The following is an 18,924-nucleotide window of genomic DNA, read 5'->3' as shown; positions in this document are numbered from 1 at the left end:
GAGTAGTCTCCCAGTCCCTGACGCTGAAAAACATCCCAAAGCATGATGCTGCCACCAACATGCTTCACCGTAGGAATGGTGCTAGTTTCCTCCAGACGTGACGCTTGGCATTCAGGCCGAAGAGTTCAATCTTGGTTTCATCAGACAAGAGAATTTGACCAGAGAATTTTTCCTTTAGGTGCCTTTTGGCAAACTCCAAGCAGGCTGTCATGAGCCTTTTACTGAGGAGTGGCTTCCGTCTGGCCACTCTACCACAAAGGCCTGATTGGTGGAGTGCTGCAGAGATGGTTGTCCTTCTGGAAGGTTCTCCCATCTCCACAGAGGAACTCTGGAGCTCTGACAGAGTGACCATCGTGTTCATGGTCACCTCCATGACAAAGGAGCTTCTCCCCAGATTGCTCAGTTTGGTCAAGTGGCCAGCTCTAGAAAGAATCTTGGTGGTTCCAAACTTCTTCCATTTAACAATGATAAAGGCCACTGTGTTCTTGGGGACCTTCAATGCTGCAGACATTTTTTGGTACCCTTCCCCAGATCTGTGCCTCGACACAATCCTGTCTCTGAGCACTACGAACAAGTCCTTCAACCTCATGTCTTGGTTGTTGCTCTGACATGCACTGTCAACAGTGGGACCTTACATAGACAGGTGTGTGCCTTTCCAAATCATGTCCAATCAATTGAATTTACCACAGGTGGACTATAAACAAGTTCTTGAAAGTTATCAAGGATGATCAATGGAAACAGGATGCACTGGAGCTCAATTTCATGTATCATAGGAAAGGGTCTGAATACATATGTAAATAAGGTATCTGTTTTTTATATTTAATACATTTGCAAAAAGTTCTAAAAACCTGTTTTCGCTTTGTCATTATGGGGTATTGTGTGTAGATTTTATTTATTTATTTTTTTAGAATAAGGCTGTAACGGGACAAAATGTGGAAAAAGGGAAGGGGTCTGAATACTTTCTGAATGAACTGTATCTAATGAAATGTGTTGAAAGACCAGCTCACCTCACATCCCCTGTATATCAAAAGAGTTCAGGTTTGATGATGTTTGGGTAAATAATTTGTCCTCACAAGTAACTTGTTTCTTTCAAAGAGAATACTTTTCATGTCCCGCCCATAATCTGGATTCCAATGGTCTCTCTCTCTCTCTTGTGTGTACTGGCCCAGGTGCTGTCCCCCCTGTCTGACTCCATTCTGGCAGAGAAGACTGTGACGGTGGTAGATGACAAAGTGACCATCACAGAACTGGGGGTGCAGCTGGTCACCGGCCTGGCTCTGTCCCTGCAGCTCAGCCCAGGAAGCAACCGGGCCATCCTCGCCACGGCAACCACACAGGAAGTGCTGCAGAGCCCCAAACAGGTCTGTTCAACATTCTGTATATCTTCAGAAACTACTGTCCTACTCAGTTAGCAGTCCCTTTGAGTAAGAGGGGGGATTTTACCACGGTGATGCAACAGTGACAATGTTAATTACTGTAGCTTATTTAATGTGAGCCATGACTGTTATCATCCCATGTTACACAATTGCAGTCCTTTAATGTAAACATTTAGTAAGTACTGCAAACTGTGCGTGTGTGTGCGTGCGTGCATGGTTGGTTGTGTGTATTTATTTGTTCCACTGCATTCCTAACCCTCTTAATTCCAACTCTTGAAAGGCAGCGTGACAGAATGTGTTTCCTTAGGCATCTAACAGAAAGGGAGGCTTAATCTCAGAGCGTGTAAAAGCAACACTGCTCTAGCTGTCCTATCGTCTTTCGCCTCCCTTTCTCCCTTATTCTCCTTCTCTCGTGACCTCTTTGATCTGTCCATCAGCTCGCCCAACACACCCTCTATCTTTCTTTTCCTCTCATCCCTTTCTCTTTCTAGTGAGGGATAGAATGGAGGACAGGCTAGTTTTATCAGTCCAATCTCTGTAGGGAGGATGTCCGTGCGGAGATAAGCGGCCAGTAATTCCCTAGCGGATCTGTAATTAGAGAGCAATGGCCGACTACTGAAGGGATCTCCACCCCTGCTCCCAGGGATTTGTCCTGTTGCCAAGATGCTTGTATGTGTCAAATCCCCATTTGCATGAACTGTCTTTAATGTGACTGCTCTTTTCCCTATCTTTTATTCTGTGGGCTCTCAGAGCACAGCAGCTGAGTTAGCGAAACAGTGGGCCTTAGTTAGCTATCCTCTACCCTCCCCATTCCTACTATTATAGTATATGAGTCTGTATGACTCCCAATGGCCTACATGTAGGCGTAGGCCTACATCTCTAAAAGTAGTACCAAAAATAGTACATCTTGTTGTTTCTTTACGTTCTGATCTTTTGAACCTTGTCCTGTTGAAGTGTTGAGTCAGGCAACTTTGCTTTCTTGTTCCTCATGGAATTATTATTATTTATTTTTTTAACCTTTATTTAACTAGGCTTGTCAGTTAAAAACAAATTCTTATTTTCAATGACAGCCTAGGAACAGTGGGTTGACTGCCTTGTTCAGGGGCAGAACAACAGATTTTTTTACCTTATCAGCTCAGGGATTTGATCTTGCAACCTTTCAGTTACGTCCAACACTCTAACCACTAGGCTACCCTGCCTAACAATTACTCTACAAGGTGCTGTATACAATTAGCTTGCCTAATGAAATAACTGAATGCAGAAATTGTAAATTAATTTTAAATTGGTATTTCTGAAGCCTTCATTATTCTCTACTTAGGTTGAGATTGCTGTAGCTCTTCAACATGTGATAATGTGACCTGTGTGAGGTCACTGTCAGTGTTGCATTAGAAAAATATTTGTTTTTATTTGCTCTTTTTTTTGCTCTTGTTCATTGTAAGTAGTCATGTCTGTGTTTGGTTCTGTGTGTGTTACCTACTCACTGTGTGTATGTGTGTGTTTGTCCAGGAGGCCCTGATCAGCGCGTGGCTGCAGTTCAGTGACGGCTCCATGGCTCCTCTGGACATGTACAACCCAGACTACTTTGTCCTGACGGCCACGTCTCTGGATGAGGAGGTGGTGACGGTGCAGCAGGACCCCTCCTGGAAGTGGCCTGTGATCGTAACCGAGTCAGAGGGCCAGGGCCTGCTGGTCAGGGTGGAGATGACTGTCTGTGAGCTCTGCCAGAAGTTCAAACGCCGCAGCGTGCTGGCTGCAGGGAACTGCAATGTCAGGGTGAAGTTTGGCCAGAGCGACAGCGGCACCTCCAGGGGCAGTGACTACGGTCCAGAGGGAGAGGAGCTTGAGAACAGGGCCAGCGACCGCAGACAGCAGTCCCCCTCCCAGGACAGGACTGGTCTGGACGGCCACTACTACGGCAGCTCCATCTCTGACATGGACAACGGGGTCATGAGGAGGGTCACCACCACCACGAGTACCATCGTCAGGAGGCCCAATGGAGACAAGCTGTCAGACGATGGGAACCAGGTCCAGAACATGCCAGACTTCTCTGAATTCCCTGCTCATGTGGACCTCCCTCGCAGCCGCAACATGGACGATGATCTGATCCAGACAGCCCGGGGCCTCACTGACCTGGAGATTGGTATGTACGCCCTGCTGGGGGTCTTCTGCCTGGCCATCCTGGTCTTCCTCATCAACTGCATCTCCTACACCCTCAAGTACCGCCACAAGGAGCTGTCCATCGAGGGCCAGGAGAGCATGAACCACGCCCATGACTGGGTGTGGCTGGGGAACGAGGCGGAGCTGCTGGAGAGTCAAGTTAGTCTGTCCCCCCAGCAGGACGAGCTCACCTCCATGGTGGACTGCACCGCAGGGTTGGAAGAGGGTAGCCACCTGCTCAACGGGGCTTCTGTCCATAAGAACGTGCAGGGCCAGGTGCACCGGGCAGCAGACACGGGGGGCTGCACAGCCAAGGACAGCAAAGGAGACTCGCCGACCACAAAGAGGAAGCGTGTGAAGTTCACCACGTTCACCACCATCCTGCCGGACAATGGTTGCCCCACTGTCAGCACACTGAGCATGGGCCACAGCCAGGACATTAAGTGGGTGTGTCAAGACGTAGAGCTAGGGGACTCCAAGGAGCCCTGGAACTACATGGAGAGGTTGAATGACAGTGCTTTAAAAGAGGTGGCGTAGTCTGTGTGCTCAGTGCACTTATAGCGAACTCACCCTTATGCCTTTCACAGTGAAGTTGGCCTGGACAGCACCTAATGCTAAACCCAGAGGAGGTTGAAATCTGGAAAATGTATTTAAGGGGACAAAATAGTAATGATACCACACAGGAATAATGGCAAATCATTAACTTGAAAGAAATTAGGATGTCTGTTTATTTTTTTATAATTTGTTTCTCTCTTAATATCTTCCTACCTTTTTATCATTATTTCATTATGGTTATTTTGTAGGTAGACTTAAATCATGTTCCCAGACTAGCTCTGCATTATTGACAAATCTATGAAATGTTACGCAGATGATATGTAGATTTAAGAATGTAACATGAATAAATATTTAAGATGTATATAAAGTACTCATAGAAAGATTTTGGAAGTTTTGTAGCATTTTGAATATTGATTTCCTATTCCATGTCGTTTTTTATTTATTCATTTCTTTATAAGTGGCTGGCCTCCCAGAATAGACCAGAGTTAGTATTCAGAACATCCTGCATGTGGTTTGAAATAAAGGCACAAATTTTAGGTTCATCCTCATCTTTACCAGAAGACACAGAGAAACGGCTATGTATATACTGAACAGTCCTCCTACAAGCCATTGTATTGTTGCTCTGTATATTGTATTTTCATATCTATCATTTAAAGAATATTCAACAATGTAGAGTATGCGTGTCCATTTCTATCCACCAACCACATGGAAATACATTAAAACAAGCCCACACTAACTTCTCTTTGCTGCCCACTATCTTCAATGACTGGAGATGAGTGCTTTTCCAAGTTATGTCTTCATATAAGCCACACAGTATAGTTAATATGGTGTAGGAGTTGTAATTGACTACAGTAATTACCAGTAATGGAATCATTTCACAAAGGCTACATTTCCTTGGTGAAGAAAACTATTTACCCATTAGGCAACTGTAAGTAATTTGCTGCTCTTCTATTCTCAGAATTTAGCCAAACATACTTAACTCAACTGTACATTAGACCAATCCATTAAGCTTGGTAGCACAACAGCTAGATTTGGATAAAGGATGAAGATGTCACCAATTATTCTACCAGCAACTATTAGAGTGATTCTCTAAAATAACATGACGCCTACCTCATGAATACTGATTGTACTACATGTCAATGTGACATTTCCTCTACAACCCCTCACATTTAAATGCCAATTATGGTCAAATGAACCCGTCTCTGAGCCTGCAGAAATGCTCGGTGAGGACAAAGTGGAATATGATTTCTTTTGAAATGAAACATTTCCATTATCAACCCTAATAAATAGGCCAAGCCTTCTACTGTACACGGGAAAGAGGATGGGGAAAACATTTCCGCTGGAGTTACTTCAAATATGAGTCATTTAGCTAACCAGCACAGCCATAATATCAATAATCAATGTAACGTTTGTTACAATATCTACTGCTAGGGAGTAGACACCAGACAGACGGGCGGACGGACAGACAGACAGTGAGCAAACACTCCTCTAAAGTAAACAGCTGAGCCAGCAAATTACAGCAATATCCTTTCCACTGCTGAGTTAAACTAGCTGTTGTCTACGAGGCCCGTTGAATAGTGCTCTCCTGAAAGCTCCTGTGCACTGATAGGGACCCTCCTCATTCCTTTATTCATTTAGTTCAAGTAGCTTGTCTACATGATTCCCTGCTGCTCTTGCGGTTCCTCTATTGATCTTAGGCTTTATGGTGAATGAAAACCTCCCTTCTATATCTGTTTCTCTATTCCTCGTTCTGTCTTTCCCTCTGTCTCCTCTGCTTCTTTGTCTCTGCTTCTCCCCTGTCCTGATGAATGATTATTTATTTTTCCTCTGCTCTTTTTCTTCCCCCGTGTGATTTGACCTGTACTGTGGCTCTATCAGTGGAGTGAAGGGGGATTGATGTGGGGGCTGTGTGCAGTGCAGTGCGCTGGGACTGTGAACGCTGTGCACTATCACTCTGTTTCTTTGCCCAGTGGTTGCTTTGGCCTTTTTACGTAGAGACAAAGCAGCAGCACATGGTATTACAAGTCCCCTCATTTTTCCCCTCCTGAGTCTCTGTGTTTGGAAATAGGTATACCTACATGAAATTAAAGATATAATACATGCTTGCTTGGTACAGGCAAACAGAAATAAACCTCACATAGGACTCCACTTGGATAGACTTAATTTAATTGATCATGAGATCAGCAGTACACTCACAGTAAATTATGAGCTGTTCTTTTCTCCCCATGCTAGTGATGTGCACTCTCTGTGCTTACTCTCTCGAAATTCAATGATTGACTTATATAGCTTATTGTTTTAGTTTTTTTGTAAAAAAGACATTCAGTGCTCTATACTAGCACACACATCATTGAGGTAGAGTTCTCAGACTGCTGGTGATCCTTCTAAATTTTGGAAAACAATAAATGCACTGAGTGTGGAAATTCCTCTCCTTCCCTGCCTAAGCAAGTTGTGTCAGACTCTGGCATCATTACTGAGAAAAATAAGATAAGTGATGCTTTTAATCAGCATTTCATCTCTGCAGGTTTTTTATTTGAAAGAAATTGTGGTTTAATTAACCCTGTTCAATCAGTCGACTGCTCTTCCCTCTCCCACCCTCCAGTTGGATCATTGGAAGATCAGTCAATTTATAGCAAATCTTGATGAATTTTCTACTTGTGATGGCTAGATGCCTTCCTTAAGATGTAAAAAAAAAAATCCACTGGGGGTGATTTGCTTGATCCTTTCTTGATGCAGATTTCTGCTCCCGATTGTGGAGTCAATAACCAGGTTTCCATCCAACCTTTTCATGTGAGTAAAGTGCATGTCGGATACAAACTGTCATGACAGGCCTGATGGAAACAGAAGATTTTTCATCAAACTTTCCAAATGTCGACAAAACTAAACACGCTAGAAAAGGGGGGATATTTTTATGTTGGTAAAATGATAATAACCGTCATATCGAAGTAAACTTGGAGTCACGCGAGGTTGTGTGATCCTCCAACTACTGCTCGTCAGGAAAGCATGCAGTTTATTATGCTAGTTTAAGAAAAAATATAAGTTATGAACTTCATAGGATGGTGAAAGTGCAAGGGGACGCATGATTCTTCTTTCTAATAAATATCAAGGGTCTTATTCTGTTGAAATTATCATCGACGCTTGGCAAATAAAAACAATCTCATCATGTAGGCTATACATGCGCTCTAGCCAACTGCACAGATACCATACTGTATCTGCGCCCTGTGCGCTGTTGGCTAGAGCGCACCTGTCAATAACAGTCGGCACACTCGCTATATATCACACACATTCATGTGAGAAAACAAGAGTTGAAAAAGTGATGTTTTATTTGGTACATGGGAATTTAACCGCACAAGGTACATTATTTTTATGTGCACTACGTCATCACGCACAGCTTTTATCAACAATTACATTTGATGGAAACACACATCTGATGGGAAAATGCAGATTTTAGAATATTCACATGAAAATATGTCCCCAAATGGACAGAAACCTAGCTATTGACATTTTTTATCTGACGATTATCTCGGATGCTATCCCCCCCTCCTTTGGAAGGAGGCCCATGTGCTCCCTCTCCACAAAGGTAGATCAATGCATTGCACTCTACGTTTCGAAAGCCCTCCTGCATAAACTTCTGCCATACCTTACTTCATTGTTAACCTGTTGACATAGGAGATACAAGATCTGGTCTCAAGGTTGGCTAACTCTGGAGATCTCTTTAATTTTCACCACAGGAGTCTGCTCAGGGGAGAACAGCTCATAATAATGCGGAAACAGAGAAAACGGAATGCCATCAAACACCTGGAAACCATGTGTTTGATGTATTTGATACCATTCCACTGATTCCACTCCAATCAATACCACGAGCCTGTTCTCCCCAATTAAGGTGCCACCAACCTCCTGTGATCTCCACGAGTTGGGTAGATCTGCTTTTAACAGCTGTTAGGGAATATTTTTACTGAAGAATGTGTCTGTTTATGATTGTGTTTTTCTTTTCATGTATTGTTGTGTATAATAACGTGTATTTTAATGTCTATCTGGATGTGCAGTTTAATGTGTATGTTGTATTTTGATATGTATTGTTGTGCTAAACAGGGCTCATCTGAAAAAAAGAGACCTTGGTCTGAGCATTGACTCCCTGTTAAAATAAAGGTTAAATGAAAGAAAGAGCAGCTGCCAAGTTCAGCTTGCCGTTCCAGTCTAACCATATTTTATTTTACAGATGGAGCCCTGGGGAACTGCAGACAGCATTGTTAAAAAAACACAACCCTGGTGCCTGAGCCAAGTAGCTGTGCCTTGTAAACAAAGTCTCCCGCCTGACCTGTGCACCTCAGTGGGATGACAAACAACAACATTCCCCCCACTCCCCACCCCCCGGATCCACTACAGAAAATAGCAGTGATGACTCAAACACCCAACGGCAATGAAAGATTGGCTGGCAAAAAGCCTCCAGCTGTAAGATGAGGGGTGCACCCAACCATGACATATAGTGAGGCTGGTTGGAAAATGTACCACTCCAAGACCTGGTGGGACATTTTAAACCTGTTTGAAAACAAGTGAAGGTCACAAGGCCAAAGCGATATACCGCTGATGATAGCAGCAAGCTTAGTCAAGGCTGAGGAAGATTTTTATATTTTGATGGGACACTGGCTGTATGCCTACACAAACAACCCTGGCAGATAATGACAAATCTTAGCAATACATCCTGGTACATACAACATACCTGAAAATATGTTTTTCTGGTTTTCTGTTCACATGCCTGGCCAAACTAATGTGGCATACCTTAACGCTCCCCTGCCACACACCCCGGTGCTATGGAAACCGGCACTGACAGTGACAAAACATGCTGTGGTACTGAACAACAGATACGTGTATAGTAACAACAACAGGTTAAAGAAGGATTTTTAAGCCTTGAGACATGGATTGTATGTGTGCCATTTAGAGGGTGAATGGGCAAGACAAAATACTTAAGTGCCTTAAGAACGGGGTATGGTAGTATCCAGCCAACGTGACATAACTGTGGGAAGCATTGGAATCAGCATGGGCCAGCATCCCTGTGGAACAATTCCGACACCTTGTAGAGTCCATGCCCCAATGAATTTGAGGCTGTTCGCAGGGCAAAATGGGGTGCAACTCAATGTTCGTTACACTCAGCGTATAAACCAATGATGTATATAAATCATTGGTATAAACACTAAATGACTAGTGTATCATTATTTTGACCAATTAGATCAGCTCTGAAAAATATCTGATGTGATTGGTCAAAAGACCAATTAGTGGAAAAAAGATCCGAATTAGAATGCCTGTGTAAACTCAGCCTTTAAGTCTCAAGCAATTAAAAGGTTTTAATGGTCCCAATAGCCTATCTCAATGAACAACATGTGAGAAAATGTGAGATAATACCATCTTACTCAATAATTACAACTGCAAGACTCAATTATCGTTAGTGAGGGTGTTTGATAACAGGGTTGGGTAGGTTACTTTCTAAATGTAATCCGTTAGTTACTAGTTACCTGTCCAAAATTGTAATCAGTAACGTAACTTTTGGATTACCCAAACTCAGTAATGAGATCACATTCTGTTATTTTTTAGATTACTCACCCTTTAAGAGGCATTAGAAGAAGGCAAGAATATATATATATATATTACCAATTGAACGACATCTGTTGCAGGATAAATCATAGCTGGCCATAAATGGATGTTACATTTGACTTTATGGGTTGGTTATGTAGGCTTCTTCTAACCCATCGCTTTCTCCTACAGATAATATAATGATTAGGTTATATCTTTACATTAAAAACCAAAGTCTATCAGAATTCCACTCATTCCAATAAATGACTGGAATTCATAAACAACAGAGTAGGGCTGGCTAATAATTCCTTAGTTTTGGGGTCATGCTCAGGTAAAACACAGAATCTTGAATGAGTAGGTGTGTCCAAAGGTTTGGACACACCTACTCATTCAAGAGTTTTTCTTAATTTTGACCATTTTCTACATTGTAGAACAATAGTGCATACATTAAAACTATGAAATAACACACATGTAATCATGCTGTAACCAAATAGTGTTAAACAAATCAAAATATATTTTATATTTGAGATTCATCAAAATAGCCAGCCTTTCCTTGATGACAGCTTTGTACACACTTGGCATTCTCTCAACCAGCTTCATGAGGTAGTCACTTGGAATGTATTTAAATTAACAGGTGGGCCTTGTTAAATGTCAATTTGTGTGATTTCTTTCCTTCTTAATGCATTTGAGCCAATCAGTTGTGTTGTGACAAGGTAGGGGTGGTATACAGAAGATAACCCTATTTGGTAAAAGACCAAGTCCATATTATAGAAAGAACAGCTCAAATAAGCAAAGGGAAACAACAGTCCATCTTTACTTTAAGAAATGAAGGTCAGTCAATGTGGAAAATGTCAAGAACTTTGAAAGTTTCTTCAAGTGCAGTCGCTAAACCCATCCAGCGCTATGACAAAACTGGTTCTCATGAGGACTGCCACAGGAAAGGAAGACCCAGAGTTACATCTGTGTCAGAGGATGAGTCCATTAGCGTTACCAGCCTCGGAAATCGGCAATCAACTGCACCTCAGATTGCATCTCACAGTGTTCAAGTAGCAGACATCTCAACATCAACTGTTCAGAAGAGACTGCATGAATCAGACCTTCATGGTCAAGTTTCTGAAAAGTAACCACTACTAAAAGGACACCAATAATAAGAAGAGACTTGTTTGGGCCAAGAAACACAAGCAATGGACGTTAGACCGGTGGAAATCTGTCCTTTGGTCTGATGAGTCCACATTTGAGGGTTTTAGTTCCAACCGCTGGTATAATGGTGTGGGGGTGCTTTGCTGGTGTAGCTGTCTGATTTATTTATAATTCAAGACACACTTAACCAGCATGGCTACCACAGCATTCTGCAGCTGTACACCATCCCATCTGGTTTGCACTTAGTGGGACTATAATTTGTTTTTCAACAGGACAAATGACCCAAAACACACCTCCAGGCTGTGTAAGGGCTTTTTGAACAAAAAGAATGATGGAGTGCTGCATCAGATGACCTGGCCTCCACAATCACCCGACCTCAACCCAAATGAGATGGTTTGGGATGAGTTGGACCGCAGAGTGAAGGAAAAGCAGCCAACAAGTGCTCAGCATATGTGAGAACTCCTTCAAGATTATTGGAAAAGCATTCCTTGTGAAGCTGGTTGAGAGAATGCCAAGAGTGTGCAAATCTGTCATAAAGGCAAAGGGTGGCTACTTTGAAGAATCTCAAGTATAAAATATATTTAGATTTATTGGTTACTACATGTGTTATTTCATAGTTCATGTTTTCACTATTATTTCACAATGTAGAAAATAGTAAAAAATAAAAACCCTTGAATGAGTAGGTGTATCCCACCTTTTGACTGGTACTGTATATACACTGCTCAAAAAAATAAAGGGAACACTTAAACAACACAATGTAACTCCAAGTCAATCACACTTCTGTGAAATCAAACTGTCCACCTAGGAAGCAACACTGATTGACAATACATTTCACATGCTGTTGTGCAAATAGAATAGACATCAGGTGGAAATTATAGGCATTTAGCAAGACACCCCCAATAAAGGAGTGGTTCTGCAGGTGGGGACCACAGACCACTTCTCAGTTCCTATGCTTCCTGGCTGATGTTTTGGTCACTTTTGAATGCTGGCGGTGCTTTCACTCTAGTGGTAGCATGAGACGGAGTCTACAACCCACACAAGTGGCTCAGGTAGTGCAGCTCATCCAGGATGGCACATCAATGCGAGATTGATTAAGGTTTGCTGTGTCTGTCAGCGTAGTGTCCAGAGCATGGAGGCACTACCAGGAGACAGGCCAGTACATCAGGAGACGTGGAGGAGGCCGTAGGAGGGCAACAACCCAGCAGCAGGACCGCTACCTCCGCCTTTGTGCAAGGAGGAGCAGGAGAAGCACTGCCAGAGCCCTGCAAAATGACCTCCAGCAGGCCACAAATGCCCAGGCATTGTAGGGAGGTCATACAGGCTACACACACTACTGAGCCTCATTTTGACTTGTTTTAAGGACCGTTGGATCAGCCTGTAGTGTGGTTTTCCACTTTCATTTTGTGTGACTCCAAATCCAGACCATGGCTTGGTAAATTTGATTTCCATTAATAATTTGTGTGATTTTGTTGTCAGCACATTCAACTATGTAAAGAAAAAAAGTATTTACTAAGAATAAGAATATTTCATTCATTCAGATCTAGGATGTGTTATTTTAGTGTTCCCTTAATTTTTTTGAGCAGTGTACAATTTACAAGTACAAAAGTAGATGTAGCAAAAACAGATATGTCACACTGGCATAAATTATTTGGGAGACAGGTGCAGGAATGCGTAATATGGGTTTTTATTACACCCATTATGGTGTGCCGTGTAAGGGCATGGGGACAAAAACCAAACAAACACGTAACAAAACACAGGGTTGAAACCCAAAACACAAAGTTGAAACCCAAACAAAATTATTAACAATGATTAACACATGGGACGAGACCCGTAATCATCTGAGCAAACCACAATGGCACGAAAGACAAAACACACAGCACAGGTACTCACACACACCAACGGACATTGTAACAATAATGGACAGCCCAATGGAAACCAAAGGACACACTTAATACAAATACTAATCTGTGGGAATATGGGACAGGTGTGCGTAATGAAAGTTCTGGAGGGATCCGTGACAAGATTGCTACTTTAAGTCTATCAAAAGTGTGTGCAAGTTTGAGCATGTGTCCATTAGGTCAATAGAATTTTTTTTTATCAGCATTTATCAGGTGCTTCACTATATCACATTTGACAAAAAAATCATACAATGATGGAAGACCTGTGTGTTGTCCTTGTTAATGCAGACAGAGAAGAGCTCCAACTTCTTAATCATAGCCTCAATTTTTTCCTGCACATTGAATATAGTTGCACAGTCCCTGTAATCCTAGATTCATCATGCAAGCGGTCAGTCAAATGAAAATTATGGTCAGTAAAGATAACTTTAAGCTAGTCTCTCAATTAAAAAAAACATGTCAATACTTTTCAACCTTGATAACCAGTGCACTTCTGTATGTTGTAAAAGTGTTACATGGTCACTGCCCATATAATTGCATAGTGCAGAAAATACATGAGTTCAGGGGCCTTGCAGCAAGAGCCTCTCAGTGGATGCTGCAGTGTACCCAAGTGGCATCAGGAGCAACTGCTTGCATGTGCGTTACCACTCCACTATGTCTCCCTGTCATGGCTTTTGCCTCATCAGTACAAATACCAACACGAGCAGTAGCTACGCTTGGCTACATACGGACCGTTTGTGGAATTCCTGCAAGAGAATAACGGTTAATGTGATGGAATGTTAATTATTTGACTAGGCTACCTGTATTTGACATTGAGTTGTTATTTCGCTGAACAATAGATGGTTTAATTTTATTTTTGGTAGTGAAACGAGGCTACTCAGGTGAGAAATTTAAAAAATATATTACATTTTTTTTTTTTTAAATCACCCAAATGTATAGCCCCGTTGTTTGAAAATGTGAAGAAAACAAATATGTAAATGTTTTTTGTTAAATTTGATTCACATTTTTATTTGGCGTACCCCTGGACGGCATTGCGTGTACCCCAGTTTGGGAATACCTGGTCTAGATAATGAATAGAAATACACAGAAACAATTGACTCATAAATAGCTTACAGCACGCCAACTCCACTGCTTTGTAAAGCCTGGTCTATAAATCTGACCTAAACCCAGAACCTCAAAAGCAATATCTCAATTATTCAGTATTTTTCAATGTTATTGCCCTTCAAGACTTCCTCCATAACCACTCATATCTGCCAAAAAGTAATCTTGTGAGAAAGAAGCGGCCACACAGCTATAACCTGGAGGCATTGTGTTAAGTTCAAACATCAAGCTGTCTGTTCTGACACGCTTGTGTGGTCTGAATCCAACCACCAGACTCCATCTAATTTACTATACAGGAAACAGCCCGGAGTTGTTGCCTCGGCTGTAAGGCCTAAGCATTAACACATGATTTGTGGGGACGTGCCAATTTCAATCCCAGTCTGATGAAACATGCATTCGCCTCACTGGAAATGCTAAATTTCACCCATGAGTCACAATAAGAGCTCTGTGTTATGCAAACTACTCTATGCCAACCTGCCAGTGGGTGTCTCCCATGTCCAAGAGGAATAACAGGGTAACAAAGGACTGGAAGAGGCTTACCGTAATCGATAAATAATATAACCCTGACTATGGCAAATATATGCTAATGCTCATGCTACCATAACAGTTAACATACAGTTGTAAAACATACAGCATCAATATGACTAAAATGCTTATGGTTTGTTATTTACCAATCTTTAAAATAGACGTCAATCATTACAAGTCCTAAAGGATAAGCAATCTCAAACAAAGTGTTTCCTTTAGAGAATCAAATGTAGAAAAGACCGATTTTAATATTTTATTAGCAAAAATAACCCCACAAAAAACATTCTAAATACCAATGCTCCAGCATAATTAAAACATAATACATTTTCAGAAAATGTTTCTTCAAAAGCTGTTAAGTTGACACAAAAAATAACCACCATTCATCCAACAAACACTATAATAAAACAGCCAAAATAATGTGTTAGTAAATGGTTTCAATGTGTTAGCTAAAAAGGTCAATTCAAGCCACCAACCTGAGAATCTGTAAACAACTGTACTTCATGAGATCTCAAAGACAGTTTACTAACTCTTCTAAACAATTGTATTGGTATTCTTTAATAATTCAATTATTCTACTTCCCTTGACCCATGAGTAGAATTTGGTTTGTAAAATACCTTACTTTCAGCTTGAACGTTTTGCACTCAGGTCTACTGTAGGTAAAGCAAACCTGCAGATCGCTCCTAATCACTTGTCGGGTAAAGGAAAAAAAAACACATTGTGGATCTTGCTATTTAACAGAACATACATAGTTTTGTAGTGCCAGAGTCAACGATTAAAGAGCTTTGACTGGGGTGAAATATACCAACTACATGGAGTGCTCTGAACATTGTCTACCATATGATAAGTACACATTAGTCACAACCCCCAAAAGCTACAGTATGTAGACGTCCATAAGGACACCATGTGGCGACTACAGACATTCATTAACACATCCAAATCTGAGGCTAGACATTGTCAACAGTCAGACTAATACTGCAAATTAACATTTTCATCTTAACCGTCACCCCAAGTGCATAAAGAAACCAGTAACTCTAAAATTGTGGTTCAGTCTGAACTAATGTCAACTTAATGAAAACATTTACTTTCACGATACAATTCACGTTGTTTTCTGCTGCAGCAATCACAGAATAACACGACATTGTGACATTGCTGGCTAGGGATGATTATTCTGAGTAAATGATGATGGTAAATATACCTAAATGGTTTTCAAGTTGAACCAACTGGCAATATATACATTTGTCATTATTTTTTTTAATAATCATATTAAAGTTTGATTAAATCATTGCATAGTCAAAAAGTAGTAGTCTAAACGTTATTCATGGATTTAGCAGGCACGTTTAATTAAAGAAATACATTTGATATTTAAGTAACTCTAGATCAACGGCTAAAAGACAAAGTGTATGTATACACAGTGTACAAAAAATGTGGAACGCCCGCTTTTTCCATGACAGACTGACCAGGATCCCTTTTTGATGTCACTTGTTAAATCCACTTCAAAATCAGGTGTAGATGAAGGGGAGGAAACACGTTAAAGAATGATTTTTAAGCCTAGAAACAATTGAAACATGGAATGTGTATGTGAGCCATTCAGAGGGTGAATGGGCAAGACACAATTGCCTTTGAACGGGGTATGGTAGTAGGTGCCAGGTGCACTGGTTTGTGTTTGATACAGTCCCCTGTGTGTCAAGAATGGTCCACCTCCCAAAGGACATCCAGCCAACTTGACAACTGTGGGAAGTATTGGAGTCAACATGTGGCACACTTGACACCTTGTAGAGTTCAGAATTGAGGCTGTTCTGAGGGCAAAAGGGGGTGCAACTCAATATTTGGAAGGTGTTCCTAATGTTTTGTACACTCAGTGTATAAGCAACAGTATGACATCAAAATGAAAGACTGAAAACATAGCTCCATATTGAAAACGCATACAGTAAGTGAAAATAATGGTTAGCAAAAAAAAAAAAAGAAGCTATATTTAAGCTATACATGCCAATCAGAAACAAGTTTATACAAGTAATATAGCAAACACCAAGCCTCTAAATCACAATTGAATAATGTCCAATACAGTGTGAATATGGCACAATTCCTCTAGTGCAAATGATCAAAGAAAACAAACAAGAGTACCAACCTGATCAGTCAGTTGATGAAGCCCCAAAGTTTCTCAAAATGGTGTGCCTTGTTTTAAATTGTTCATTGATCTATGGCACCAGTGAAAAGGCCACAGTCATGTAATGCTTACTTATCTGACAATAGGAGTGAGCTATTTGGAATTAATTTGATCAGTTTACATTAAATAATTGGTTTAAATTATTGAACATTACACCATTCATATTCAAGGGAACTCTGATCAAACACAGTAATGACGTTTTAAATAAGGTACTGTACAAGTAATATATACATTAAGATGAACTTGATCTCATGTGAGGGATGTGCGAGTGTACGGTAAAAATATTTTTTTGCTTTGAACATGTAATAGTCTTACAAACCCATTAAGTAAAAAGAACAAACTCTATCCGGTACCAAATCAAGATTCCCTAAAAACAACGGGTTAGGAGAATTAACATAGCAGGTTAGGAGAATTAGGTTAAGGTTAGGAAAAGGGTTAGAGTTGGATAGAATGCTCTCTTAACCTGCTTCGAAAAGTAACTTCCGGTCATAGCTGTATTGAAGTGTCATGTTTTTAGGGAGTCCAGTACCAAATCAGGCAGGTGTTCTGGCACTAACTACTACAAACTAAGGCAGGTAGGGTGAGGTCAGATGGATAGGGGTCAGTCATGGGACCAAGACGAAGTGATACCCTGCCTCTGACTTCCTGCTCTACTACTCTTCTGTTTGTCGTACTTGACCGACACGATGAGGAAGACCAGCAGGGTGAGGCCCTGGATCCCCGCTAGCAGGAAGAAGTAGTAGTTGAGCTGGGAGTCATTGATGTTACCTAGAGAGAGGGGGGGGTGGGGGGGGGCACAGGGCATTATGACAGAAATCAGTGCAAATTCTCAGAAACAGACACCATAAGAACCTGCAGAGAGGAAGAGATGGAAAGAGAAGAGGGTATGATGCAGATGTCATAAAATCGTGAGTCACAATAAGGGGTATTGATAGAGCAAAACATGAAAAACAGCAGTGGTTGATGCAACCTGCAGAGAGGGAGAAAGAGTCAGATGGATGGGAGCATGACCGCAACATCACAAAGCAGTGTTCCACATTAAAGGGATACATACTGTTTATTCAGGCATACAGATGTAGGATCTTAATTTGAGCCTGTTTGCTACAGCAGGAAAATAATCCTGCAGTAACAGGAAAAATGTATTATTGTGTGGATTATAATGGAATGGCCATTTTTGTAGGGGTTGATACATTTTTGGTTAGGGCAAATCAAGTCAAATTTGTTAGTTGAAATTACAAACTTTAGAAGCATTTGTAAAACTCAAATACACCACAGCAACAAAAGTTATAAAATTAAGACCCTACATCTGCATGGGCATAACCTGGCAATGTCACATGGCAACAAAAGTAGTTCTGTTTCCATGTTTAGCTCGCTCTTTCCAGATAAATGAAGTGGCTTGTGCATGAGAAGAAACAGCTCTGTCAAAGTGCAAAGGGAAGCTGCTTTCGTCTGGTCTTATTTACTTATGAGATGTTTGACGCAGTTTGACACCACACTTCAATGATCATATGGAGGGTATTATTGAGGATCTGGGATTTAAGCTTGAGAAATAACAGAACAGTCTGGACCCTCAGCTGTAAGGCGAGGCAGGGAGTCTCAACACTATTATTGAAGGACTGTTTCCTTAGAGGAACACATACAATAAAAAGCTAAAATCACAATGATGCTCACTTCCTTGTTTGACCTTCACTCTGGCTTAGTGGGATTGAAATAGAAGCTGTGTGTGTGTGTGTGTGTATTGGAGACACTGGCACAGCATGTCATAGAAAATTTGACTATTTTCAGTACAAACCGACTGGTCAGCAACCCTATGCAAACCATATCACCATCTTGTATCTGTAGTAGTATAGAATTCAAATTGTCTAAGACAATATTACCCATCGGTCTTAATAAGATAAATTGGCACCCTTCTTTCTCAGTTAAATATCACCAGGCTCCAGTTTCAGCAGTGGATCATTACTAAGAAGCCTCTTCCCGAGGTTTATATTTGCACCCAGCTATTGCAGTCTTTACTTCTGAATGTTGGCACTGCTAATTAGTTGTCCCTATTCAAACAAACACTGGAGGGGATTTCTAAACAAAATCTTGTTTTTCCCCCGCTATAGTTTGACATGAAGGGAAAAGCCGACAGCTGCAGTAAATCCTCCATTTTGAAACTTAAAAACAGAACATTGTCTGACAATTTTGTTGGCATTAGAGAAGCTTTCCACCCCTGGCAGTCTGGTTTACTGGCCTTGCTGTTCAGCCAGAAGCACTTCTAATGCAAATCACAGCTATTCATTTGACGGCTGTTCCAAACCTCTGCCAATAACTGCACATTTTCAGTTTTCCACTCTCCACCTCAGACGACTCCCAGACAGTCCTAGTAAAATTCTTGCATGAGAAATTTCTCCTGGCTAAGAAGCTATTTGTTTCTTTTTGACCATCTTTACTGAAAACAAATCAC

At 41.2% G+C, this 18,924-nt stretch overlaps 2 protein-coding genes across 2 annotated transcripts in view; one reads left to right on the top strand and one right to left on the bottom strand.

Moving 5' to 3' along the window:
• LOC139410863 (transmembrane protein 132C-like) overlaps positions 1-4,758 on the top strand; it is a 212,956-nt gene extending 208,198 nt beyond the window's left edge. Inside the window, exons 8-9 of the mRNA XM_071156463.1 lie at positions 1,170-1,361; positions 2,883-4,758. Coding sequence (XP_071012564.1) covers positions 1,170-1,361; positions 2,883-4,070 — 1,380 coding nt within the window. The 3' untranslated portion in view covers positions 4,071-4,758. The remainder of the gene's footprint in view (positions 1-1,169; positions 1,362-2,882) is intronic.
• Positions 4,759-14,553: 9,795 nt separating this feature from the next.
• Positions 14,554-18,924, bottom strand: part of LOC139410862 (solute carrier family 15 member 4-like) — a 48,659-nt gene continuing 44,288 nt past the window's right edge. The window contains exon 9 of the mRNA XM_071156462.1: positions 14,554-17,246. Coding sequence (XP_071012563.1) covers positions 17,080-17,246 — 167 coding nt within the window. The 3' untranslated portion in view covers positions 14,554-17,079. The remainder of the gene's footprint in view (positions 17,247-18,924) is intronic.

The sequence above is a fragment of the Oncorhynchus clarkii genome, chromosome 6, assembly GCF_045791955.1.
Source record: "Oncorhynchus clarkii lewisi isolate Uvic-CL-2024 chromosome 6, UVic_Ocla_1.0, whole genome shotgun sequence".
Classification (NCBI taxonomy): Eukaryota; Metazoa; Chordata; class Actinopteri; order Salmoniformes; family Salmonidae; genus Oncorhynchus; species Oncorhynchus clarkii.
The sequence above is the reverse complement of the archived record's forward strand: the minus strand, read 5'-3'. Positions and strand labels throughout refer to the sequence as shown.